Source organism: Taurulus bubalis (genome assembly GCF_910589615.1).
Source record: "Taurulus bubalis genome assembly, chromosome: 12".
Taxonomy (NCBI): domain Eukaryota; kingdom Metazoa; phylum Chordata; class Actinopteri; order Perciformes; family Cottidae; genus Taurulus; species Taurulus bubalis.
In genome coordinates, this window is record NC_136600.1 from 11,478,942 (window position 1) to 11,497,472 (window position 18,531).

General features: G+C 42.0%; 1 protein-coding gene across 1 annotated transcript in view; it reads left to right on the top strand.

Moving 5' to 3' along the window:
* Positions 1-393: 393 nt before the first annotated feature.
* Positions 394-18,531, top strand: part of rftn1b (raftlin, lipid raft linker 1b) — a gene marked incomplete at both ends in the record, with an annotated part of 81,644 nt that continues 63,506 nt past the window's right edge. Inside the window, one exon of the mRNA XM_079228007.1 lies at positions 394-541. Within this exon, the coding sequence (XP_079084133.1) occupies positions 394-541 (148 nt within the window). The remainder of the gene's footprint in view (positions 542-18,531) is intronic.

An 18,531-nucleotide genomic window follows, 5' to 3' on the forward strand; every position in this document is an offset into this window, starting at 1 on the left:
GTAGCCAGTGGGGGAAAGTGAATAAGTAGGCCGACATTTACCCAAATATTGTCCTGTTTTCTTTTTCCTTTTGAACTATTATCAATATGTGACTTTCATATCATATGGATATGAATGTAAACCTTTGGTTGCCTGCGATGGTGGAAAAACAAACAAAAAAGCATTTGGAAATGGTTTCTGGTTAAAGAGCTAAAACTTACAAACAGCAGGAATGAACTGTACATTGTGGTGTTACTCAAAGAAAAGGATCTGAGCACTTCTCTCACCACAGGTTAACTCCAATGTTTAAACACCACACATACACACAAATTAATTTGCTTGCTACACACACAATGAAACACTAACTCTGTTTTTCTCTGGTTGGCAGAGGTCCGCGCACACAGAGAGACAGCCATGGGCTGCGGGCTACGTAAGATGAAGTCGACGTCGGAGGAGAACAGTCCGGGGAAGATTTACTCCACCCTGAAGAGACCGCAGGTGGAGACCAAGGTGGGCGTGGCCTACACCTACCGATACCTGGACTTCCTCATCGGCAAAGACGGTGAGACATGGATTTCTATTAATCTGCTCCCACGCGGCGTTGAATAACCAGTGACCTTTATTGTTTTTGACAGGAAATGCAACTACTGTCATATGTGCCCAATCCTTTTAGTTTTATAGTTTTTATTATATAACTAGGGATGCACCAGTCCAGATAACAACACAATAAAGCATACAGCAGTGACTTGGTGAAATAAATACTTGCCATTCAATTGTAAAATGTACATAGTTTACATATAATTTAATTGCATAGATCGGCCCCATTGTCATGGATATCTGATTCTGCTATTTGAGTCAGTTTTGGCCCGATCTCCGTATCAGTGCATCCCTAAATATAACCCACCCAGTTGAGCACTAAAAATCTCAGCATAGTAGTAGTCACCATCAATCAATAATCCCCACAGCTCCCTTTTTGCAGCCATGTTATGGTCATTTTGTGCTGCCGGGTCGTAAAAATCTAAATTATTGCCCCTTGCACAGGCACAGTTGAAATGGTATGAATAGCTCAAGGCCTGAGGCGTTTTGCTGCATCATACCTCAACGTGATAAGAAGGCGATATGCCTCACAGGTTTTGCAAGAGGCCGATCTGCACCGCAATCTGCAACTCTTTGTGCGGTGTGCAGTATTTTTTACTGAATAATGCTACCTCCAGTGTGATTAATCTGTCTACACCCCCTCTGAAAATGCCATTACACCTGCGTGTCTCCAGTATGAAAGCATTAAGGATTCAGATGCAGAAGAAATCTATCACTCATGTATATGGAATTACAGCACACTGGCTGTAATTTTCAGAAGGATTTTCTTGTAATGATTGAGTGTTAATTAGTGCCTGCTCCCTGTATAGCCGCCACTGTTCTAATTTATTTTCTCACAATTCATGCTTTCACGTTGTGCTAATGATATAGAATTTTCCAGCGCAAGCCACGCCAAACATCCTGCTGGTGGCAATCACTTATGTGTGGCACCGAATCCAAGCGGTTAGCAGGGGATTCAAACAAAGTAAAAGGTGGCTGCTGGGTAATGAAACTATTTTGTTCAAGGACACAGGTTTGATCCTGCTTTAGCTTCACCTATTTTCAGTTTGTTTTAGTTGAGGAGATACTGGCCTGACTGGCTTTTCGCTCGAAACCAGTCGTAAACAGGTCAATAAGTCAACGATGAAGATTTTGCTGACAGTCAAACGGGATCTAAGTCTTCCTGTGCTGTACATGGAAACATGGAAATGAATCAGTTCCCTTTTCAAAGATAGCTTCCTGAGATGCTGAGACCTAAAGCAACGGCTTGTGAACTTTGTTGTGTGTGTGTGTGTGGGTGTGTGTGTGTGTGTGTGTGTGTGTGTGTGTGTGTGTTCATGTGCAATTAGCAATATTCCTGTGTGTTTGTGTTGTTATGCTCGAACATTATATTTAGATATTTTAAAAGGTGATGAAATAAGATCCAGAGTTAGGCATTTTAGGTTAAATTAATTGAGAAACATTGGCATTTAAAAAAAATCTAACTCAAGATTTTATTGGCTGTAATTCGTATTTTTAGGACGATTATGTACGTACATTAAACATTCTCACTACCAGCTTGTCAAACATGACAGCTTGGCCAGTCGCCTGATGCTTCCAGCTCGGCTGATTTGGACGCATCAGGGGCAGCGGCATATTCCCCCTCTAAACATCGTAAAGTAAACTTCCATGTTCACAGGAGACGTACAGTTTCTGCTTGTTTCATTCATACAGTTCCAATGTAGTTTACTTTTTTGTTTTATTTACGCAACAAAACTACGTGGTTAGGTTTAGAAGAAGACTGTGGGTCAGGTTAAAATACATTTCTTATGTAATATAACTCTGTTTGTTTTGTTGACCTGGTTTCACATGCAGTGAAAGTCCTGTTTTTGAACCTCCCCTTCCACCCATCCTACTCAAGACCTTCTTGTTCTTTACTCTTGCAGTTACTCTACCCGTCTAATGATGACGCAGATGAGTTTACATTGGAGGTGGTTAAAAGGCTGGTGCGTCTCATCCAGTCGCCAAGAGGCACTGACTAGTTCTTAGAAGAAAACACCAGATTTCCCGAGCAAACACAGGGGGCTGTGGATTCCACTTTTTATTTGGACTTCAGCATTGTTTTCTTTGCGTGTCGGCATGTCGAGTTCTAAAAACATAGTTATGTTTTACAACTGCCTGCTAACAAGCTCGTAAAAGACGACAATATGTCAACGCTGTGTTAACAACTTGTTTCTACTGTCCCTCAGAGGCCGCAAAAATCTGTTATTGTATGTTTAAGAAATGTGATTTACAGACAAAAAAATAAAAAAGAGAAAATAATGAATGTCAGCATTTTCGGGACATCTGGAACTCTGTTTATATATCGACTCCCAAAGCATTTGGAGCAAATTGGCTTCATTCTGACACATATATGACATGTTCTGTTTGTCTGAGGAGACACAGTCAATATGTGTCCTTGCATACAAATAGGTTGTTTGCCTTGAATATCGAGATTAAGTGTGTAATACTAATGAACTCACAACGCACTTCAACACATGCACTATTCCTGATGGTTGTCGTAACAGAAAAGCCATTCTGCTAATTCCCCATGAAGTAGATCCACTTTGTCTTCCTATACTGCTGAGCGTACCACAAATTTTTCAGACACACTGCTAAACCTCCAGCTGACTCCCATGACATTTTGCAGCTTGAACGAAGAATCAAAGTAAAGAAAGAGACCAGATTAAAGCATATCGATGACCAGAGTCATTTTAAAGAATAATCCAACATCATTATTAAACTATTTCTTAAAATAACCTGGTGTTTAAATGACAGTTGCAATAATCAAAGCACTGTTGTTACGCTAATTATAATGAAACTATTACACCGTCCTGCAATTCACACGTTCTTCTGCCGGGAGAAGAGAGCCGTCAGATATATTGATTTACAAAGTAAAGTGTAATGTCATCTGCAAACTTCTGCAGAATCTTTGAGCAGTCGATAGCTGCTCAGATGACAGACATCAGCACTGGGGTTGAGGTCAAGGTAAATTTAAGGGTGGGTGTAGAATTAGGATTAGATTAAGGTTGAATATATAATGGGGGTCATTCAGGTGAGCAAATGGGAAATTAATGTGCTCAGGGACGACTCTGTGCGTGTTTGTGTGTGCTCCAGGGCAGGGAGGAGCAGTCGGGGGGCTATATATAGCCATCGCTCTGTAATTTCTGCTCATGACAGTTATCGCTGAAATGATGGTGGGAGGGGAGTTTGGTGGCGGTGGGGGGGGGGGGTACGGGAAGCCGGGAGATGTAGTGTGCGCCGTGTTCGCAATGACAGTTGATTAGTCTCCATTAGTTTGTCAGCCTGAGTAGACTGGATGGATGGAGGAGCCAGGGAGCGTGGCCGTCTCGCCCCCCTCATATGGGACCTGACATCAGGGCGGGGCTGGAAGAGGAGGCCGGAGGTGGGCGGGTGCCTCCCTTTTGTTGAACTGTGTATGTGTGTGTGTGTGTGTGTGTGTGTGTGTGTGTGTGTTTCTTTGGTTCATGGCCATGCTTGTTATCTTCAAGCATTCCCTGTAATGGTGGGGGTTGCTACTTACTGTAATCAGTTTCCTCTTATTCTGTCTCTCTGTCGCTGTCAGTACGCCTCTGTGTTTCCCTGTTGTTCATCTTGTGTGTGTGTGTGTGTGTGTGTGTGTGTGTGTGTGTGTGTGTGTGTGTGTGTGTGTGTGTGTGTGTGTGTGTGTGTGTGCGCGTGTTTCCCAGAGGAGAACATTAAGTTTGAGGAATCAGAGTGCGTCTGTGTTGCCCAAGTGGCTGAATCATTTCACTGCGTCAGCAGGTTTTTTTTAGGGGGGTTGAAGGGTTAGTGTGTCGTAATTACTTTGAACTAGGTATGTAAGTGTAGGCAATGATTCATGTGTCGCGTCTTTTTCTACAGGAAACCTGTAAAATATTTAAGACCGTCAAAGATTATGAATATGAAAATATTCTCTCTGGTAGAGCTGTAGGGCGTGCACATACATTCAATACTTAGTGTGAAGCGCTAAAAATAAAAATAAATCAGGGATTATTACCTAAAAATAATTGGCTCACAGCTGACATGTAAAGATAGTTAATTGTGTTACTTGACAATTAACCAGTTCCTCTACTTGTTCCTTAAAAGGTACTCAACTAAACACATTGCACTGTATGTATTTCCTCGTTCATAAAACCATTGGAAAGCTCAATAAAAAAGAAAAAAAAGAAAACCTGCATTGGTTCCACCCAAACCTGGAATGTAATCATTTTAGAGGCCACTTGACCTTTTGTGTCGAGGGCACAACCAGGGCAGCAAGGACATCAAATACAACTTAATTACTTAAAATAACTTTCCAGTAAGTCGATGAACATTATTAACTTAACTTCAGGTTGAAGAATTATTTTATTTTCGACACATAATAGTACTTTCACTGCAATAAATTATTATTCTCAGCTGTTTTGACCAATTAAACATTACAAGTCCTGTTATAAACGACATAAATCAAAGAAGTGTGACTGTGTTTTAGTTAAAAAGGCATTGCTCCTCATAATCATTGTGGGTTTACACTTCACACGGCGTGCATGTTAGTAGGAGGAGAACGCCCGCATTGCTTCTCCTGCTTGAAAGAAGGAGGGGTTTGGGTGCATCCCCTCAAATAGCAAAGAAGACTCTCTATGCATTGCTCTATCAAAAATAGACACGGCAAATATTTTTAGCAGAGCGGAGAAACACCACTGTTGGAATCAAAGGCATTGTCTCCGGTGGCCGCGGCTCAGCTGTCTGTCATCTACTGTCATGAATATCCCATTTTTTGCAGTAGTTCATACCAGGCTCAAAATTCAACCCACCTCTGGTCATGTGTGCAGCTTTTCACTTGATGAAGCTGGATAAGAATTCAGAATCTCAACAAAAGACGCTGATTTCTAAAAGCCGTGTAGCCAGAAAAGAGACAGGAGGAGAAAACTGCAAAGTGCGGTCATCAAGGCCACGTGGCAGCAGGCAAAATATTTTTTAGAATGGCATCAAGGCCAGACAGAGAGGCTGTGAAGGCCATGGCCGCTGGGGAAATTCCTACATCTATATTTGCTAGCTAGCAGTGTTCTTCCTGCCCGCACTTTTGACAACACATTACTACCTGTTGACCAGTGGAATAGTTTGAAGCCTTTGGCAGGAACGCATATCGCATCATTCGCGTCCTCGTGAAAACATGAAAATGTTGCGCCACAGTGCTACATGGTCAAAAACGCCATGTTGCACCTTTAAGGCAAGACTGTGTCTTTGGAAAAAATAAGTAACACTCATACACTTTTAGTACTGGTGGCTAATGTAAAATAAAAAATGCATGGTGCAATTACGCAAAGTTTGAAGGGAAATTCAATGTGCCATTATCCTGTTAAGGCCATTCATGGCCACAAGTCTCGTTTTAACTTTTGTGTTAAAATGATCATGCAGCTTGTATCCACTTTGATTCTGAAAATAATGTTGAAGTGAACTTTAAATTCAGGCCTTGCTGGCCTCATATATTCTTGTCATGTCTTGAGGATCAGACGAGGACTGACTCAAAGCATAACTTATCTTATGCAACGAAAAAAGTTATGTTATATTCCATTATGTTACAGGAACAAGTAATACAATTGTATTATTTACTTTGTAGTTATGTTGTGACAGACACACAAAAACTAAAAAGATCTTCGATTGTTGCAGGCGACATCAAAACAATTCCATTGTCGTATTAAAAACAGGAGCAAGTGTGAGAGGGAGTTGTTTTTCTTGTTAACTTCTAATTCTGGCATCATTATCGCTGTCACTGTGTAATTTTGCATAATAGAAGCCTCTCTTTAAAACAAGTTAATGTACCAGAAGCTGCAGAAAGAATGTTCAGCATTTTTAACTGGGGACAAAATTAAGGCTGACTTCTTGCTTCCCCTCCACCTCTCTCTTGTCTGGGAAATATGCCCTGATGACGTTACGTTCACTTCACTGGAACTACTGCACCGTGAATAATGACTGCAATAATTTCTTGCCACAGTGTCACCACAATGGCCCCGCGGGCTCCGAACCAGCCACAAAATGTAACTTCACTGCAGAAACGGTGATGAAAGGAGGAGTAAAGCGGTGGGAAGCTGCAGGTAATAAACCTCCTCTGCACGGAACATCAGCGTCAGCCCAGCAATGAGTCGCTGCCTCGAGTCACTGTATCATTTTGGATCACGCGTTCAGCTTCATGGTCACTCTGCCACCGTTCAGCTGTTGCGAAAAAAAACAAAAACGGAGAGTCTGTTTGATATTGAGATCATGACCCTGCGGGGAGCAGAAAAAGCGCTTTGCTGTTGCTGTGTTAGATGGTGTGGAAAAAAGCCATTTCATCGTAAACACGAGCGCAACAGACGGGATGAGTCTCATTTCCCGAAATGTGATTTTTAAAATGTTTAAAACGTCGGGAGGAATGGATTTCTTTTCTTTTAAACAGGCTCAAAGGCGTTTTCTCGGCGGGCAGGTTGGGAATACAAGAAATATAAAGATGTCGCCCCTTGACATCAAAGCCAGGCGAGCAGACATGTGAAGCCTGCACACACACACACACACACACACACACACACACACACACACACACACACACACACACACACATACACACACACACACACACACACACACACACACACACACACATGCACACACACAGGCCCAGACAGCGTTTGATATCATCTCGGGAGCTAGACAGATAATTTATATGCAAAACCCCCAGAGTCCCCAAGTCCCCTTGTTAATACGAGCTGTAGCAGTGGCGGCAGGTGAGTGACACGCAGGAGAACCCCCCCATCACCACCACTCAGATACAAGACCGAGCTGCAGGAGAGGTCAGCAAGAACGCTGCATGCCGGAGTGGCTTTCCAAGGGGAGATTAGTCCAAGGATGGTGGGGGAGCAGGGATTTATCCCCTGGCTCCTGCGCTCGAGAGGTGGAATTGAATCGCAGTTATTGGAGGGGAGAATGACATTGAGGACTGAATTCACGGTCATCTGCTTTTTACATTATATTTCCATTATATTCCCCGCTGCCCAGGGTGTGGCCGCGCAGCTCAAATCACAACACAATTGTAAATTAGATGCAGGCGGATGTGAGTAGAATGTGTTTCTGATGGCGTGAGAAATAAAAAAAAATAGGCAAGGGGTGATTGCTTTTTCGGAATATTACTGAACCTTTTAGAGGGGAAGACTGAGCGATTGTTATATAAAACTATAAATCATAGCTTGTATTATGAAAAAATGGCCCAAACTGCTGTATTTCGATGTATTCAGCACCATAAGTGAAAAAATTCAAACGTCACAGATGTGCGCAAATTTGCGCAAAAGTGCACAAATGTACCCCAATGCAAAATGCATCATATAGACAGATATTTACACATCTGAACAAAATCTCACATGTGTACCTTTTATTATAACACCCAAATTATTCAAATAGCCCTAGTGGTTGCAGAGATGCACCCTTTTTACACATGTGAGATTTTGGGTATGCAATTTTCAAGGAAAGGGCCTAAAAATAGGATGTTTATTAATAATCTGGACCTCCTTTAGAACAGGCCCGGTTCTTTGCACACAGTGCGCTCCTGATGAATGCGTTCACTGTGATTACCGGTAAATTGTGGAATCTCTTAGAAATGTGCATGAAATATGCATCGGCTGCCGTTCAAGTCCGACAGTACACAATTCAGATTCGAGACGCCGCTTCTCGTTCCTGCCCCCACTCGCAGTCAGCGGCGCGCTACAGTAAGTGGCTGCTACTTGTATTGTTTCGAGGCAGTCAGGCAGAAAAATGTCAAACCAATCGTTTGCTGAGACAAAGATGTCAGAGCAGCGTTTTAGGCGTGTGACAGAGCCAGAGCTCAGCAGGTTCCATTCAGCGAGCTTCAAACGGCTGCAACTGCTGACAAAAGTTTTCAGCAACAGGAAACGCAGATTTCTGCTCGGTTCCTTCCCCTCCCTCCCTCCCACCCTGTCTCTCGCTTAGCAGTATGTTTAAGATTAGCTCTCCTTGTAATGCTTCGTATTCTGTGCAGACTATTTCCTGTGTCTGAATGCTTTGGTATATTGCAGTTAACTGAACTCAGTTTCCAATGTGTGTGTGTGTGTGTGTGTGTGTGTGTGTGTGTGTGTGCAGACATTTGTGTACGCCGGTGTTGCGGAAAATTCAATTTCCCCCGCTCAAGAGAAATATTCTCGTCATGATTCGATTCAGGCTGTCCAGGCCTGCAGGAAGGGTGCTACGGGGATGTCACTAATATAAGACTGGGGATCGGGGGTCAGTGAAGGAGAGGAAAAGAAAAGAAAAGAAAAAGGAAAGCAGACGTGCGACACCAAGTTGTATTCAGAGCCATTTTTTTAAAGCTTGCTAAATCACAGAGGGCGCTTCGGCAAAGCAACACATCCCGAGGCTCTCTGGGTTTTATTTTGACGAATGTGGGCGGGGAACCAGCGTGCGTCATTAGATGAGTGAGTGTGAGCATCTCGAAGAGAGGAAATGAGGGGAGAAACCAAGATTGCGAATGTGTGTTTGTGTGTGTGGTGTGTATGACTTGTACAGCTTGTATGTCAGCATGTACACGTGTAGTCTGTGTTTTCAGTCTGGGAACCTCCGCGTCTGGCTCCGTGTTGGTTTGTCTTGTATTTCCGTGTGTGTGTGCGCTGCTGTGTTTTATCCCGCCTGCCCGCTTATTGCCTTTTGTTGCGTGGCTGTTTTCCTGTCCGCCTGACAGACAATACGGCCCGAGCTCCCCCTCGAAGCTTTATTGGCTCTTATTGCCATCCCACTCAGATCCAATATGCCAGTATTGATTGTGTTGAAATGCAATCAGGGTCTCCACAGCAGAGGAGCAAACAATCTAAATTTAACAAAACACCTCCGCCGGCCTTCAGCCCCGGCCCCGATAAGCACGTCCCAAAGAGGAACAAATGTATTTATTGTGTGTGGAGAGAATCAGAGGCTCCTCTACGCGGTCGCAGCTATTGTTAGACACTCTCTTAAGAAGCCTGTGAGGCCGCACAAGCAGAATGTGCAGGAAGTGACCTCAGCCTTGACCTCACTTCCTGCCGTGTGGGCGTTTACAGTGTGTTGTCAAAGCAAAACAATGTTTTTTGGGGGGTTTTCAACGTCAGAATGTCAGAAGTCAGTTAGCGGACCAACTTCTAGGCAAAAAAATGAAACTTGTGTGTACAAACTCGGATATTCCCTCTGCTTGGTGACCTGCTGATGGCTCGGTTTGAGCTTTAGGAAAATGCATACTTGGCATTTCTTCAGGGGTTGTGAAATCTATTTTTTTTGGAGCTCAGGTCTGACAATTTTCTCCGCTCATTGAAGGCACAACGTGATCTCTTGGCTGAAGTGCAAACAAACAGCGACAAGTATTCGCACGATGACATTACGAGGCACACTCTCAACATTTCCATACTTTTCCTTGAGAGGAAGGAATGGCTGCGAACACGGTGAATAATTATGATGTGTCAGCTTGAAAATGAAATTCTGTTATATATTACACCTCCAGAAAAACTCTGTGTCCTTTTCAAATCAATTTACACACAGGTGGGAGAGGCTACAATGTTTAATAATGTGTTAGATACGTTTTACAATGCAATGAATTCATTTCAGGGAACATGTCGCTGCCTGAAATTCAGCAGTAACTAAAAGAAACGACCAACGACCAAACAAACAACCAATCTTTCTGTCCTCAAAAACACAACATATTTGTAAGCAACGATGACTTATAGCATTAATATTGCTTCTTCTTTTTAGCTGCCATCAATCATTTTGTGAGAATAGGTGTCATTTTTCAGTTTTCTGAATGTGAAATGAAAGTCTTCCTGTATAATAGACGCTGACAACATAACAAAGGTTTACTTTGATGAGGTTTAGTATGCAGGAGCTTTTCCATTAGGACTTGAGATGACAACACTGTTTACGTGTCGTATTGGCTCTGCAGGCTGCAACACATTTAATACAGAAGTGTGCAACACTTTCTATGGCGCTCATCTCTATAATGCATTAACATCCATGTCTAATAGATTATACACATACTTATATTCTGTTTATAGCACTGTGTGATTATGTAATAAGCAGTCATAATGATTAATAATGCTTCATATCAATAATCAACTATGGGAAGTATAATACATGACTGCAAACAAATGTTGGTTATTGACCAGCAATTATGAACTATAGTGACTATACATGATTTAATTAGGAGATCTTGCATTTCGCATCTATAAAATTGCCACTAAAAAATGTAAAAATACATACAACCAACCAGTGATTGGTGCACTGATCCAAGATCTGATGCAGAATTCTCGTCCTCTTTTGCTAAATGATCTCGTGTTTTGCTTCAACACTTTGGGTTAGTCAGTTTCTGTGAGCGTTGGATCTCCTGCATAGATGAGAGAGCATGAAACTGCTACTTAGAGATATCCAAACAGTCCTTTTGCAGACAGTTTTGGTTGTCTTTCTCCTTCTGCCAAATCTATTCCCACTCCCATTAAGCAGCTCCAGCTGAGACTTACAGAGCTTCTGAAGTTATGTGAACCTCTCCCACCGCTCTGGACGTGTTAGAGAGTTGGAAACTGAGCATTTTTCAAAAGCACATTTGAAGAAACTCAGCTTGTTAGTATGAAATGGCAGAAGCAGTGCGTCTCTTTACGCTCCTCAGACCTTTCCTACTCAGAAACTGGCTCTCCGGCGAGGCCTACAGAAACTCACGACATTAATAAGTGAAAAAAGCAGCTGTTTTATGTAAGTGCATTTGACAAACGGGGTGAGCAACTCATGGAAAACATTTGTTAAGCAAAACTGAGTTGAGCAGCATCTTTAGACAGCACCGTGAGTCATGCTTCGACTAGCTGCGTACACACTGTGGCCTCGCAGACCTTTAATGTGATTTCATTCTTGCAAGCACGGACTAACAATTTGCCCGAGGCCGTTGTCAAACGGGAATGGAGACGCTTCGAACCTGCTTGTGTTTTCAACCCATCGCATCAAGGGGTGGCATTCAAAAATAGCGAGCTGATTGGGGACAATTTGTGTGCACGTTACGGTTTGATTGCACTTGCACCCACGTGGGATGACGAGAGCGGAGCGGGCTCGCCGGTGTGATGAATTTGCCGTCACGGAAGAGAGATGAGGGAAAAGTAATCAGAGTTCATCCCCAGCTGCAACATAGACGTATAATTCTCTATTGTTCCGTGATGGCTTGTGAAAGCACCCTGATCGGTAGAGTTTACACTGCGAGATGATATGTGTAAGCACACTGTGCAAACACTATCGCCTGCTGTGGAATTAACGTGCACTGCTCACTGGGGATGTTGCTAACGACTAATTTTCCTGACGTTTAGAAGAAGTTTAAAATAGTCAATTAGTATAAAAGTACAAAAACAAATCAGAAAACATGAAAAATCCAGCACAGTTTAATTTAATATTACATATAGACCAAGAAGACACTGTTTATACTACAAGAGCATTTGAAAATGTTAACCACATTTTAAAATTACATGGGGAGTGTCTATCACAAGGTCCTATCCTGAAGCATACCCTACTTCATTGTGTATTTTACTCTAAATGGACCATCATCTACTAAATGAACATCATGCTATGTTGAAGAAGACTTGAAACTAGAGATTGAGACTAAATAAACTTGTGTTTACAATGTTTACTGAGGGAATAAATCAAGAGAGAAGTAGAGTCATTTTCTCATAGACTTCTATACAACCAGAGGAGTCGCCCCCTGATGGCCAATGGAGAGAATGCATTGTGAGGTACTTCCGCATTGACTTAACTTTTCCGAACCAGAGGTTGGTTTCGGTATCGCTAAAACTATACCAAAATGTATCGGTAACCCCAAAAAGTGATATGGAGGGATATCGCCTATCCCTCCATAGCAAAAGCTAAGACAGCTCATGTCAATATGTAGTTTAATTATGTACATTCATAAAGTAATAATATGTTTTAACCGACTAGTATTTCTGGTGCCAACTAGCTTTAATCGACAAGCCGACAACATCCTGAGCCTACTAGTCTTACTAGAGCCTACTAGCACAACTGAGAAAATGTTCTTAGTTTGAATAAAAATGAGCTTCTTTTTATATTCCCAGACTTTTTAGATATGAAAAACAAACACACAAAAAAGTTTGCTTGATAAACCAGTGTTGGCTTTTGTTTTGCTTTGTTTCACTATTTCAAAAAGATGACTTTCTAAGGCATGAAAAACAAAAGGCAGCCATTTGTGTGCAACAACTGCATCTCTTTTTCAGTCTATTGTTATAATCATAGACAAGAGACAGAGACAGGTGTCACAGCAGGTAACTCATTATGGAATGGATACCGCACACATGTACTCGCTCCGTCATGATTACACATCATTCTCATATTTCACTCGGTTGTCTGGCTGTCTTTGGGTCCACCATTGTTTCCAAGGAGTCAAATGACAATGGTGGGACGCAGGTTCGTATGAAGAGAGGCCACCTGTTGCTCAGCTCGGTCTCCATCTGGTGAGAGATTAAGGTGCGGGGGCCGTCTATAATTTGACTTAATTACTTCTGAAGAGCCCTGGTGATGGATATGCACTGTCTTCTCATTAGCATACGCACGGCCCTCTGGTTCCCCTTGGCCCTGCAGTGTCGCCCTGTGAAACTCTCAATTTTCTAAAATCAGCAATCAATCTTCCCTTCATCTCGAACTCTGAATAAGGATCAGATGATGTGCCGTTTTGCTTGTATGTAAGGAAAATGAATGTCTAGCAAAAAATATCTCAACAAATAGAGGATGGAAATATGTGGATGAATTGTAGCTTAATAACTTTGATGCTCCTTTAAGGTGAAATGTAGAGACTCAGAGCATTACTATAGCAGCAAATGGTTGCTATGTTAAGATAGTGGAGAAATGTCTACCTGAGCAGCGAATGGAGTCTCACTCCTTGCTTTGTTGACATCCGGGCCGGCCATGCAGGCTTTTAGTGCTTATGCCGCGGTCACAGCTGATAACGCTGTCCCGACTGACAGCGTTGTTGTAGAAGCGGAGCACTTTTGCAGTAGTTTGCGCTGTTAGCCGCCGGCTGACCTTCGCCATGTTGAGAGACGTCGCCTCGACCAACGTTAGCGTGCTAACACTTAACTAAGATGTCACTATAGTAAACATCCCACCTATTAAACATATGTTTGCAGTGTCATCCATGTTAGCATGCAAAGCAGATATTACATAGTGGCCAAATGGTGGAATTACAACTTCAGAGTCCATCATGCGATGCCTTTGGGCTCAAAAAGTCTTATTACCATACACTTACATTGGAAAAGAGACTTCTGTAACACTGCGGATATTTTTCCCAATTTCCCAGTAAGAACACTTGATTAGCCTTCATTTAAATCAATAGGTCCTAAACGCGGTTAAATGCAGGAAATCCAGAGTTATTATCTGAATTTTATACTTGTAAGTCAAACATGTTATGCGCCACTGAGCAACATTCATAGAAATGAACGGACGTCACCTCTAGCGCTGCATCCCTCTCTCTTTACACATCCATGCTACAGAGCTGATATTATCAGGGAATTCAATTTCCATATTTAATTCATTTCATTTCTCCCAAATATCTGTTATATGTGCAGTGCTACTCTTTAAACCCATATCCCAAGGTTTCCATTGGATGGATGTCCCTGACTTTTAAGAGACGCCAACTCTAAAAGAATTTAATCAGCTTTAGAGGGGGTTTTTTTATTTGAAGGTTAGAGTGAGAATATCTGACATTTGAAGGAACAAATGAAAACACAATCTTTCGCTCACAAATGAAAATTGAATTCAAAGGCAATGAAGCTCAGCCTTGTTCAATCCAAAAGGGATTTGGTGCTCGAGCCTTGCTTTACCCTGTAGCTTATGGCGCTGACTTTTCAAGGACTTTATTCATTCTAAGCATCAACACCTCATCCGAGTCTGTACAATGTGAATTATTTGATTTCAGTGCACTATGTGGCAGGTGTTCCATTTCATTTAGCATAACACTTCTGGATAGAGAAGTGGATTTTCTAATTGCTATAGCTCATTCTAAACAACAGCACAAATAATCAATTTACATTGCAACGACGAGCTTTAGCAGTAAATACTATAGTAATGAGCAACAGCTATCTCATTTGTTGGCATATCAACTGACCATCTGCCGAGACCATCCACCCCCCCCCCCTCACTGCAACGGAGTAACAACAACAGGAGTTGCTTTAGGCTTGCTGCAACAAAAATTAAACACAACGAAGGATCAGAGGTAGCCCGAATAACAGGAAAACCCTCAATGTTTCACGTTCCGAGAGTTTGAAGTTGTTGAATATAAGAGGAACATAATCCTGATCTTAGTCTTGGCTTGTGTTCAGAGACTCCAGGATCAACAGGCCCAGATATCAACTGCGTCGCTCTAAAAAACAGGTCACCAGAGCGCTTCTACAGTTTCACAGTCAAGAGCAATTTGCAAGCCTCAAACCATTTCACACTTTGTTGTTATTTTTAGGGCGACTGCTCATCTTGTAAGTGTGGAGCAGGCTGGCTAACAGTTGCTTGCTAGAGCCTTTAAAGGAGAAACATATTTAGTGTTACATTGAGGGTTATTGGCGCCTTTGATTCGATTTTCAGTTGCACTTTTTGGCAGACTTATTGACTGATCCATGCACATTGATAAAAAGACATGTTGCTCTCTGTGCCCAAGCAGCCCAATATTGGTCGTTTTACTTATCTTGATGCAATTTGTCTGTGCAGGGTTGGCTTTTTCTTCTGCTGCTGCCAACATATTATCGAGGTTTTGTTCGACTCTGGTGTCTTCTCATCAAGAACACGTGACTTTTCGGACAGCAAGTTTGGCAAACAGGTTACAAACACTCTAATTCGGGCCCGAGCACTGACGTAGTCAGAGCGGAGGACCTATTGTTATTCAAATGTTTATTATTATTATTTGTATTATTATTATTATTATTTGCGCTCATTGCGCAGTGAAAAGAGGTGCTTGGGCTAAACCTACATTCTTAAAAATGTCCACACCAATCCGACTTATTTCTCTTCTTTTGCATCATCTTTGTCCACATGCTCAACAGAAAAGCATCCCCTGTAGACAGTATCCACAGTTATAACCCAATGTTGTAAATGTCTGACTCAGATGTCAAAGGTAAAAGGGGAATGTGACAACTGAGCTCTGACATGTACCAAGCTCCCAGATGTTTCCTTGAATCTAGATCACAACACATCCAGCAGTAAACCTGAATGTCCCAAAGCTACATTTGACACTCCTGATCACACCCACGCCCGCCTTCACCCGACACCGCATTTCTCCCAGCAGGTAGTTTGGACAAGCTATCCTGCCAGCAGAGTATAAGAAGTGACATGTCGGGTTCTTCTCCCATCAGGGCTCCTGTAGTAACTGAAGAGGCAAGCACAGCTCTCACGGCAGACGTTTCAACGGGTGAACTGGAGGAATGTCAAGGGCTCGTGGCCGGCTGTAAGAGGGTTGAGTCTGCATTGCTTCGTAACGCCTGTATTGACGTTAACCACACATGCTTATATCGATGACAATAAGGCCGCTCACACAACTACGCTCTGCGCTTTACAGCGGAAAACCATCGCTCGCACTCACATTTGTGAATAAATGTTTGCAGTTTGAATATTGAGAACTGCAGGGCGTTAGCAAGCTTAGTAAGGCATTTTAGTCACAGTAGCAAACCCCCTCGAAATTTAGCTATTGAGGCTTTCAGAGGGTCTGAGCAGTCAAATCAAGGAGTCTCAGACCCGCCTTATTTTGCACACTGCATGCAACCCTTGATAATATGCACACAATTACATCACTGCAAACCAACACACAGAGGATGACAGAAAATAAGTACAGTTACCCAAGCATTGAATTAGGGACCTCAGATGCTTGCGTTCCACTTTTATGCTTCGTTAAACCTCTCCTTCACATGTATTTGTCAGCTGCAGTTACCTGCTGTGATGCAGATATGTCGGCTACGTCTTCCTGATAATACTTATGTACATTAAAGGTACTTTCAGACTGCGAGAGGTTGTTGTTTCCAGTGTAAAAAAACAAGGCAGGCAGCAGTGCCAACGAGGGAGAGGTAGGCTGCCACTCTCATGAATGTCCACAGCTAATTGTTTCTGCCTGCAGATGCTGATTTTAGTTTTAATTTTAGTTTGATTATTAATCTAAAATGTATTTTAGATTAGTGTCATATTTCGAAGCATTTCCTCTATTTTAAGGCACTATTTGGCAAATGCGACGATGAGATTGGAGCAGGATAGCAGCCTGTGGTGTTAAACGCAGGTCGTTAAGACTGGATGCAGTGAGCGGCCACCGCCGTAACCTTTTGAGCACGGCAAGGCAAAGCAGCGCCGCTGTGCCTGTTTTCGGACAATTTTTATTTTATTTTGTTTGAACGTTTCCTTAATTATCTCTAGAACCACATCGTTGTTTAACTTAATTTAAAGTTCTACAGTTTCACAACCCTTGTGAGAAGATACATATGGTGTAAAACATAATTAAAGTAACTGTTAAGTTTAAGTATTTACGTAAACTCTGCCGACTATACTGCTGCTCCGTCAGCTTGCCGCGGCGGGCGTAAGGTTTCACTAAATCCATGATAAATACCCTTTACAAAGTCGGATTTCCCTAACAAACACATCTCAGTAATTGTACAGGCTTGTAGGAGTCTAACAAAGTAATCAAAATCCTTACAAACTCAATATTAGTATCTGTAAAATCACAAATCGGCCGGAGGTTTCTTTTTCTTCTTCTCTGTCTCACAAATCCACTTCCTGTGACTTACGTGTACCTCCCCATTTCTAGAAACACCTCAACCAGCAAGAGGGAAGGCTTATGCAAATTTTAATACCCAGCAGCCTCTGGTGAGACAATGTTTTGTCATAAAACAAGTAACCTTTCTATTTTTGAACCGAACGACACGTTTTTTTTACTAAAACACCTTCCCAATATATCAAAGCTTGGTTTTACAGTGGTTTTTGTTGCATATTCTGATTATTTAGGTCCTAAGCTTTCCAAAAAGGTGACCTATTAGTATTTTGGATGTTGGTAAGGGCCTGAACCATGGAGTTTGTAAAAGTTCGGCTACTTTTTTGGGCGGAAATCTAGCATAGATCATGCTGGACATTAATAGTTATGATCAAAATATGTTAAAAAAGTGTTTTTTTTGAAAATTTACATTTTATTCACAAATAAATTCTGAAAAAAATGATATAAAATATTACAAGTAATATAACTCATTTGGGGTTCATACGACTACTTGAATAAAATAAAGACGTAAAAAAAAGAACCATATTTGAGCCTCAGGTTTCACACTGCAAAGACGCCGCTGTGCAATGGATACAGTGGGAAGTGTTAAATGTCTAAAAGTAACTGGAAAAGAAGAAAAGAGTTTTACATTGTGGTTTTCTACTTTAGTAAAGAACCTGAATACTTATTCTATAACAGCACTTTAGATAATCATCTGAAGCATTCCACAGTAAAAGAAAGAAAGTCCTCAATTTATTTCAGAATGTATAAAACACTCATGAACTCAGGATTTTTCTTCTTTGTCTGATTTTTTTTTGCCAACAATAATAGCACCACTTGTTTGCTATGGTTGCAGTCTTCAGAGTCTTCGGAGCAAATTATGCATCACAATCAGCGACACAAAACATCTAATGGCAGATCCACGGTGCCACCAAAACACCCTGAGCCTTTCAGGGAACTTAATCATCGCAGAACCCCATATTTTAAAATTCTAATTTGCACTCTTTTGCAATGCTAATGGCAGAAAACCCCCCAATCAAGCTGGCACGTCTCCACAGAAATGCTTCAAATGTGATTTTCGACAGGCGGTTAATGTCAGGGTGTACTGTATGGAGGGGGAGGGAAAACAACTTTCAGCAGAGAAAAGCTAGTCAGCAGAGAACAGGAAGTCAAAGTGGTGTACGGCGCCTGAGCGGCGCGCT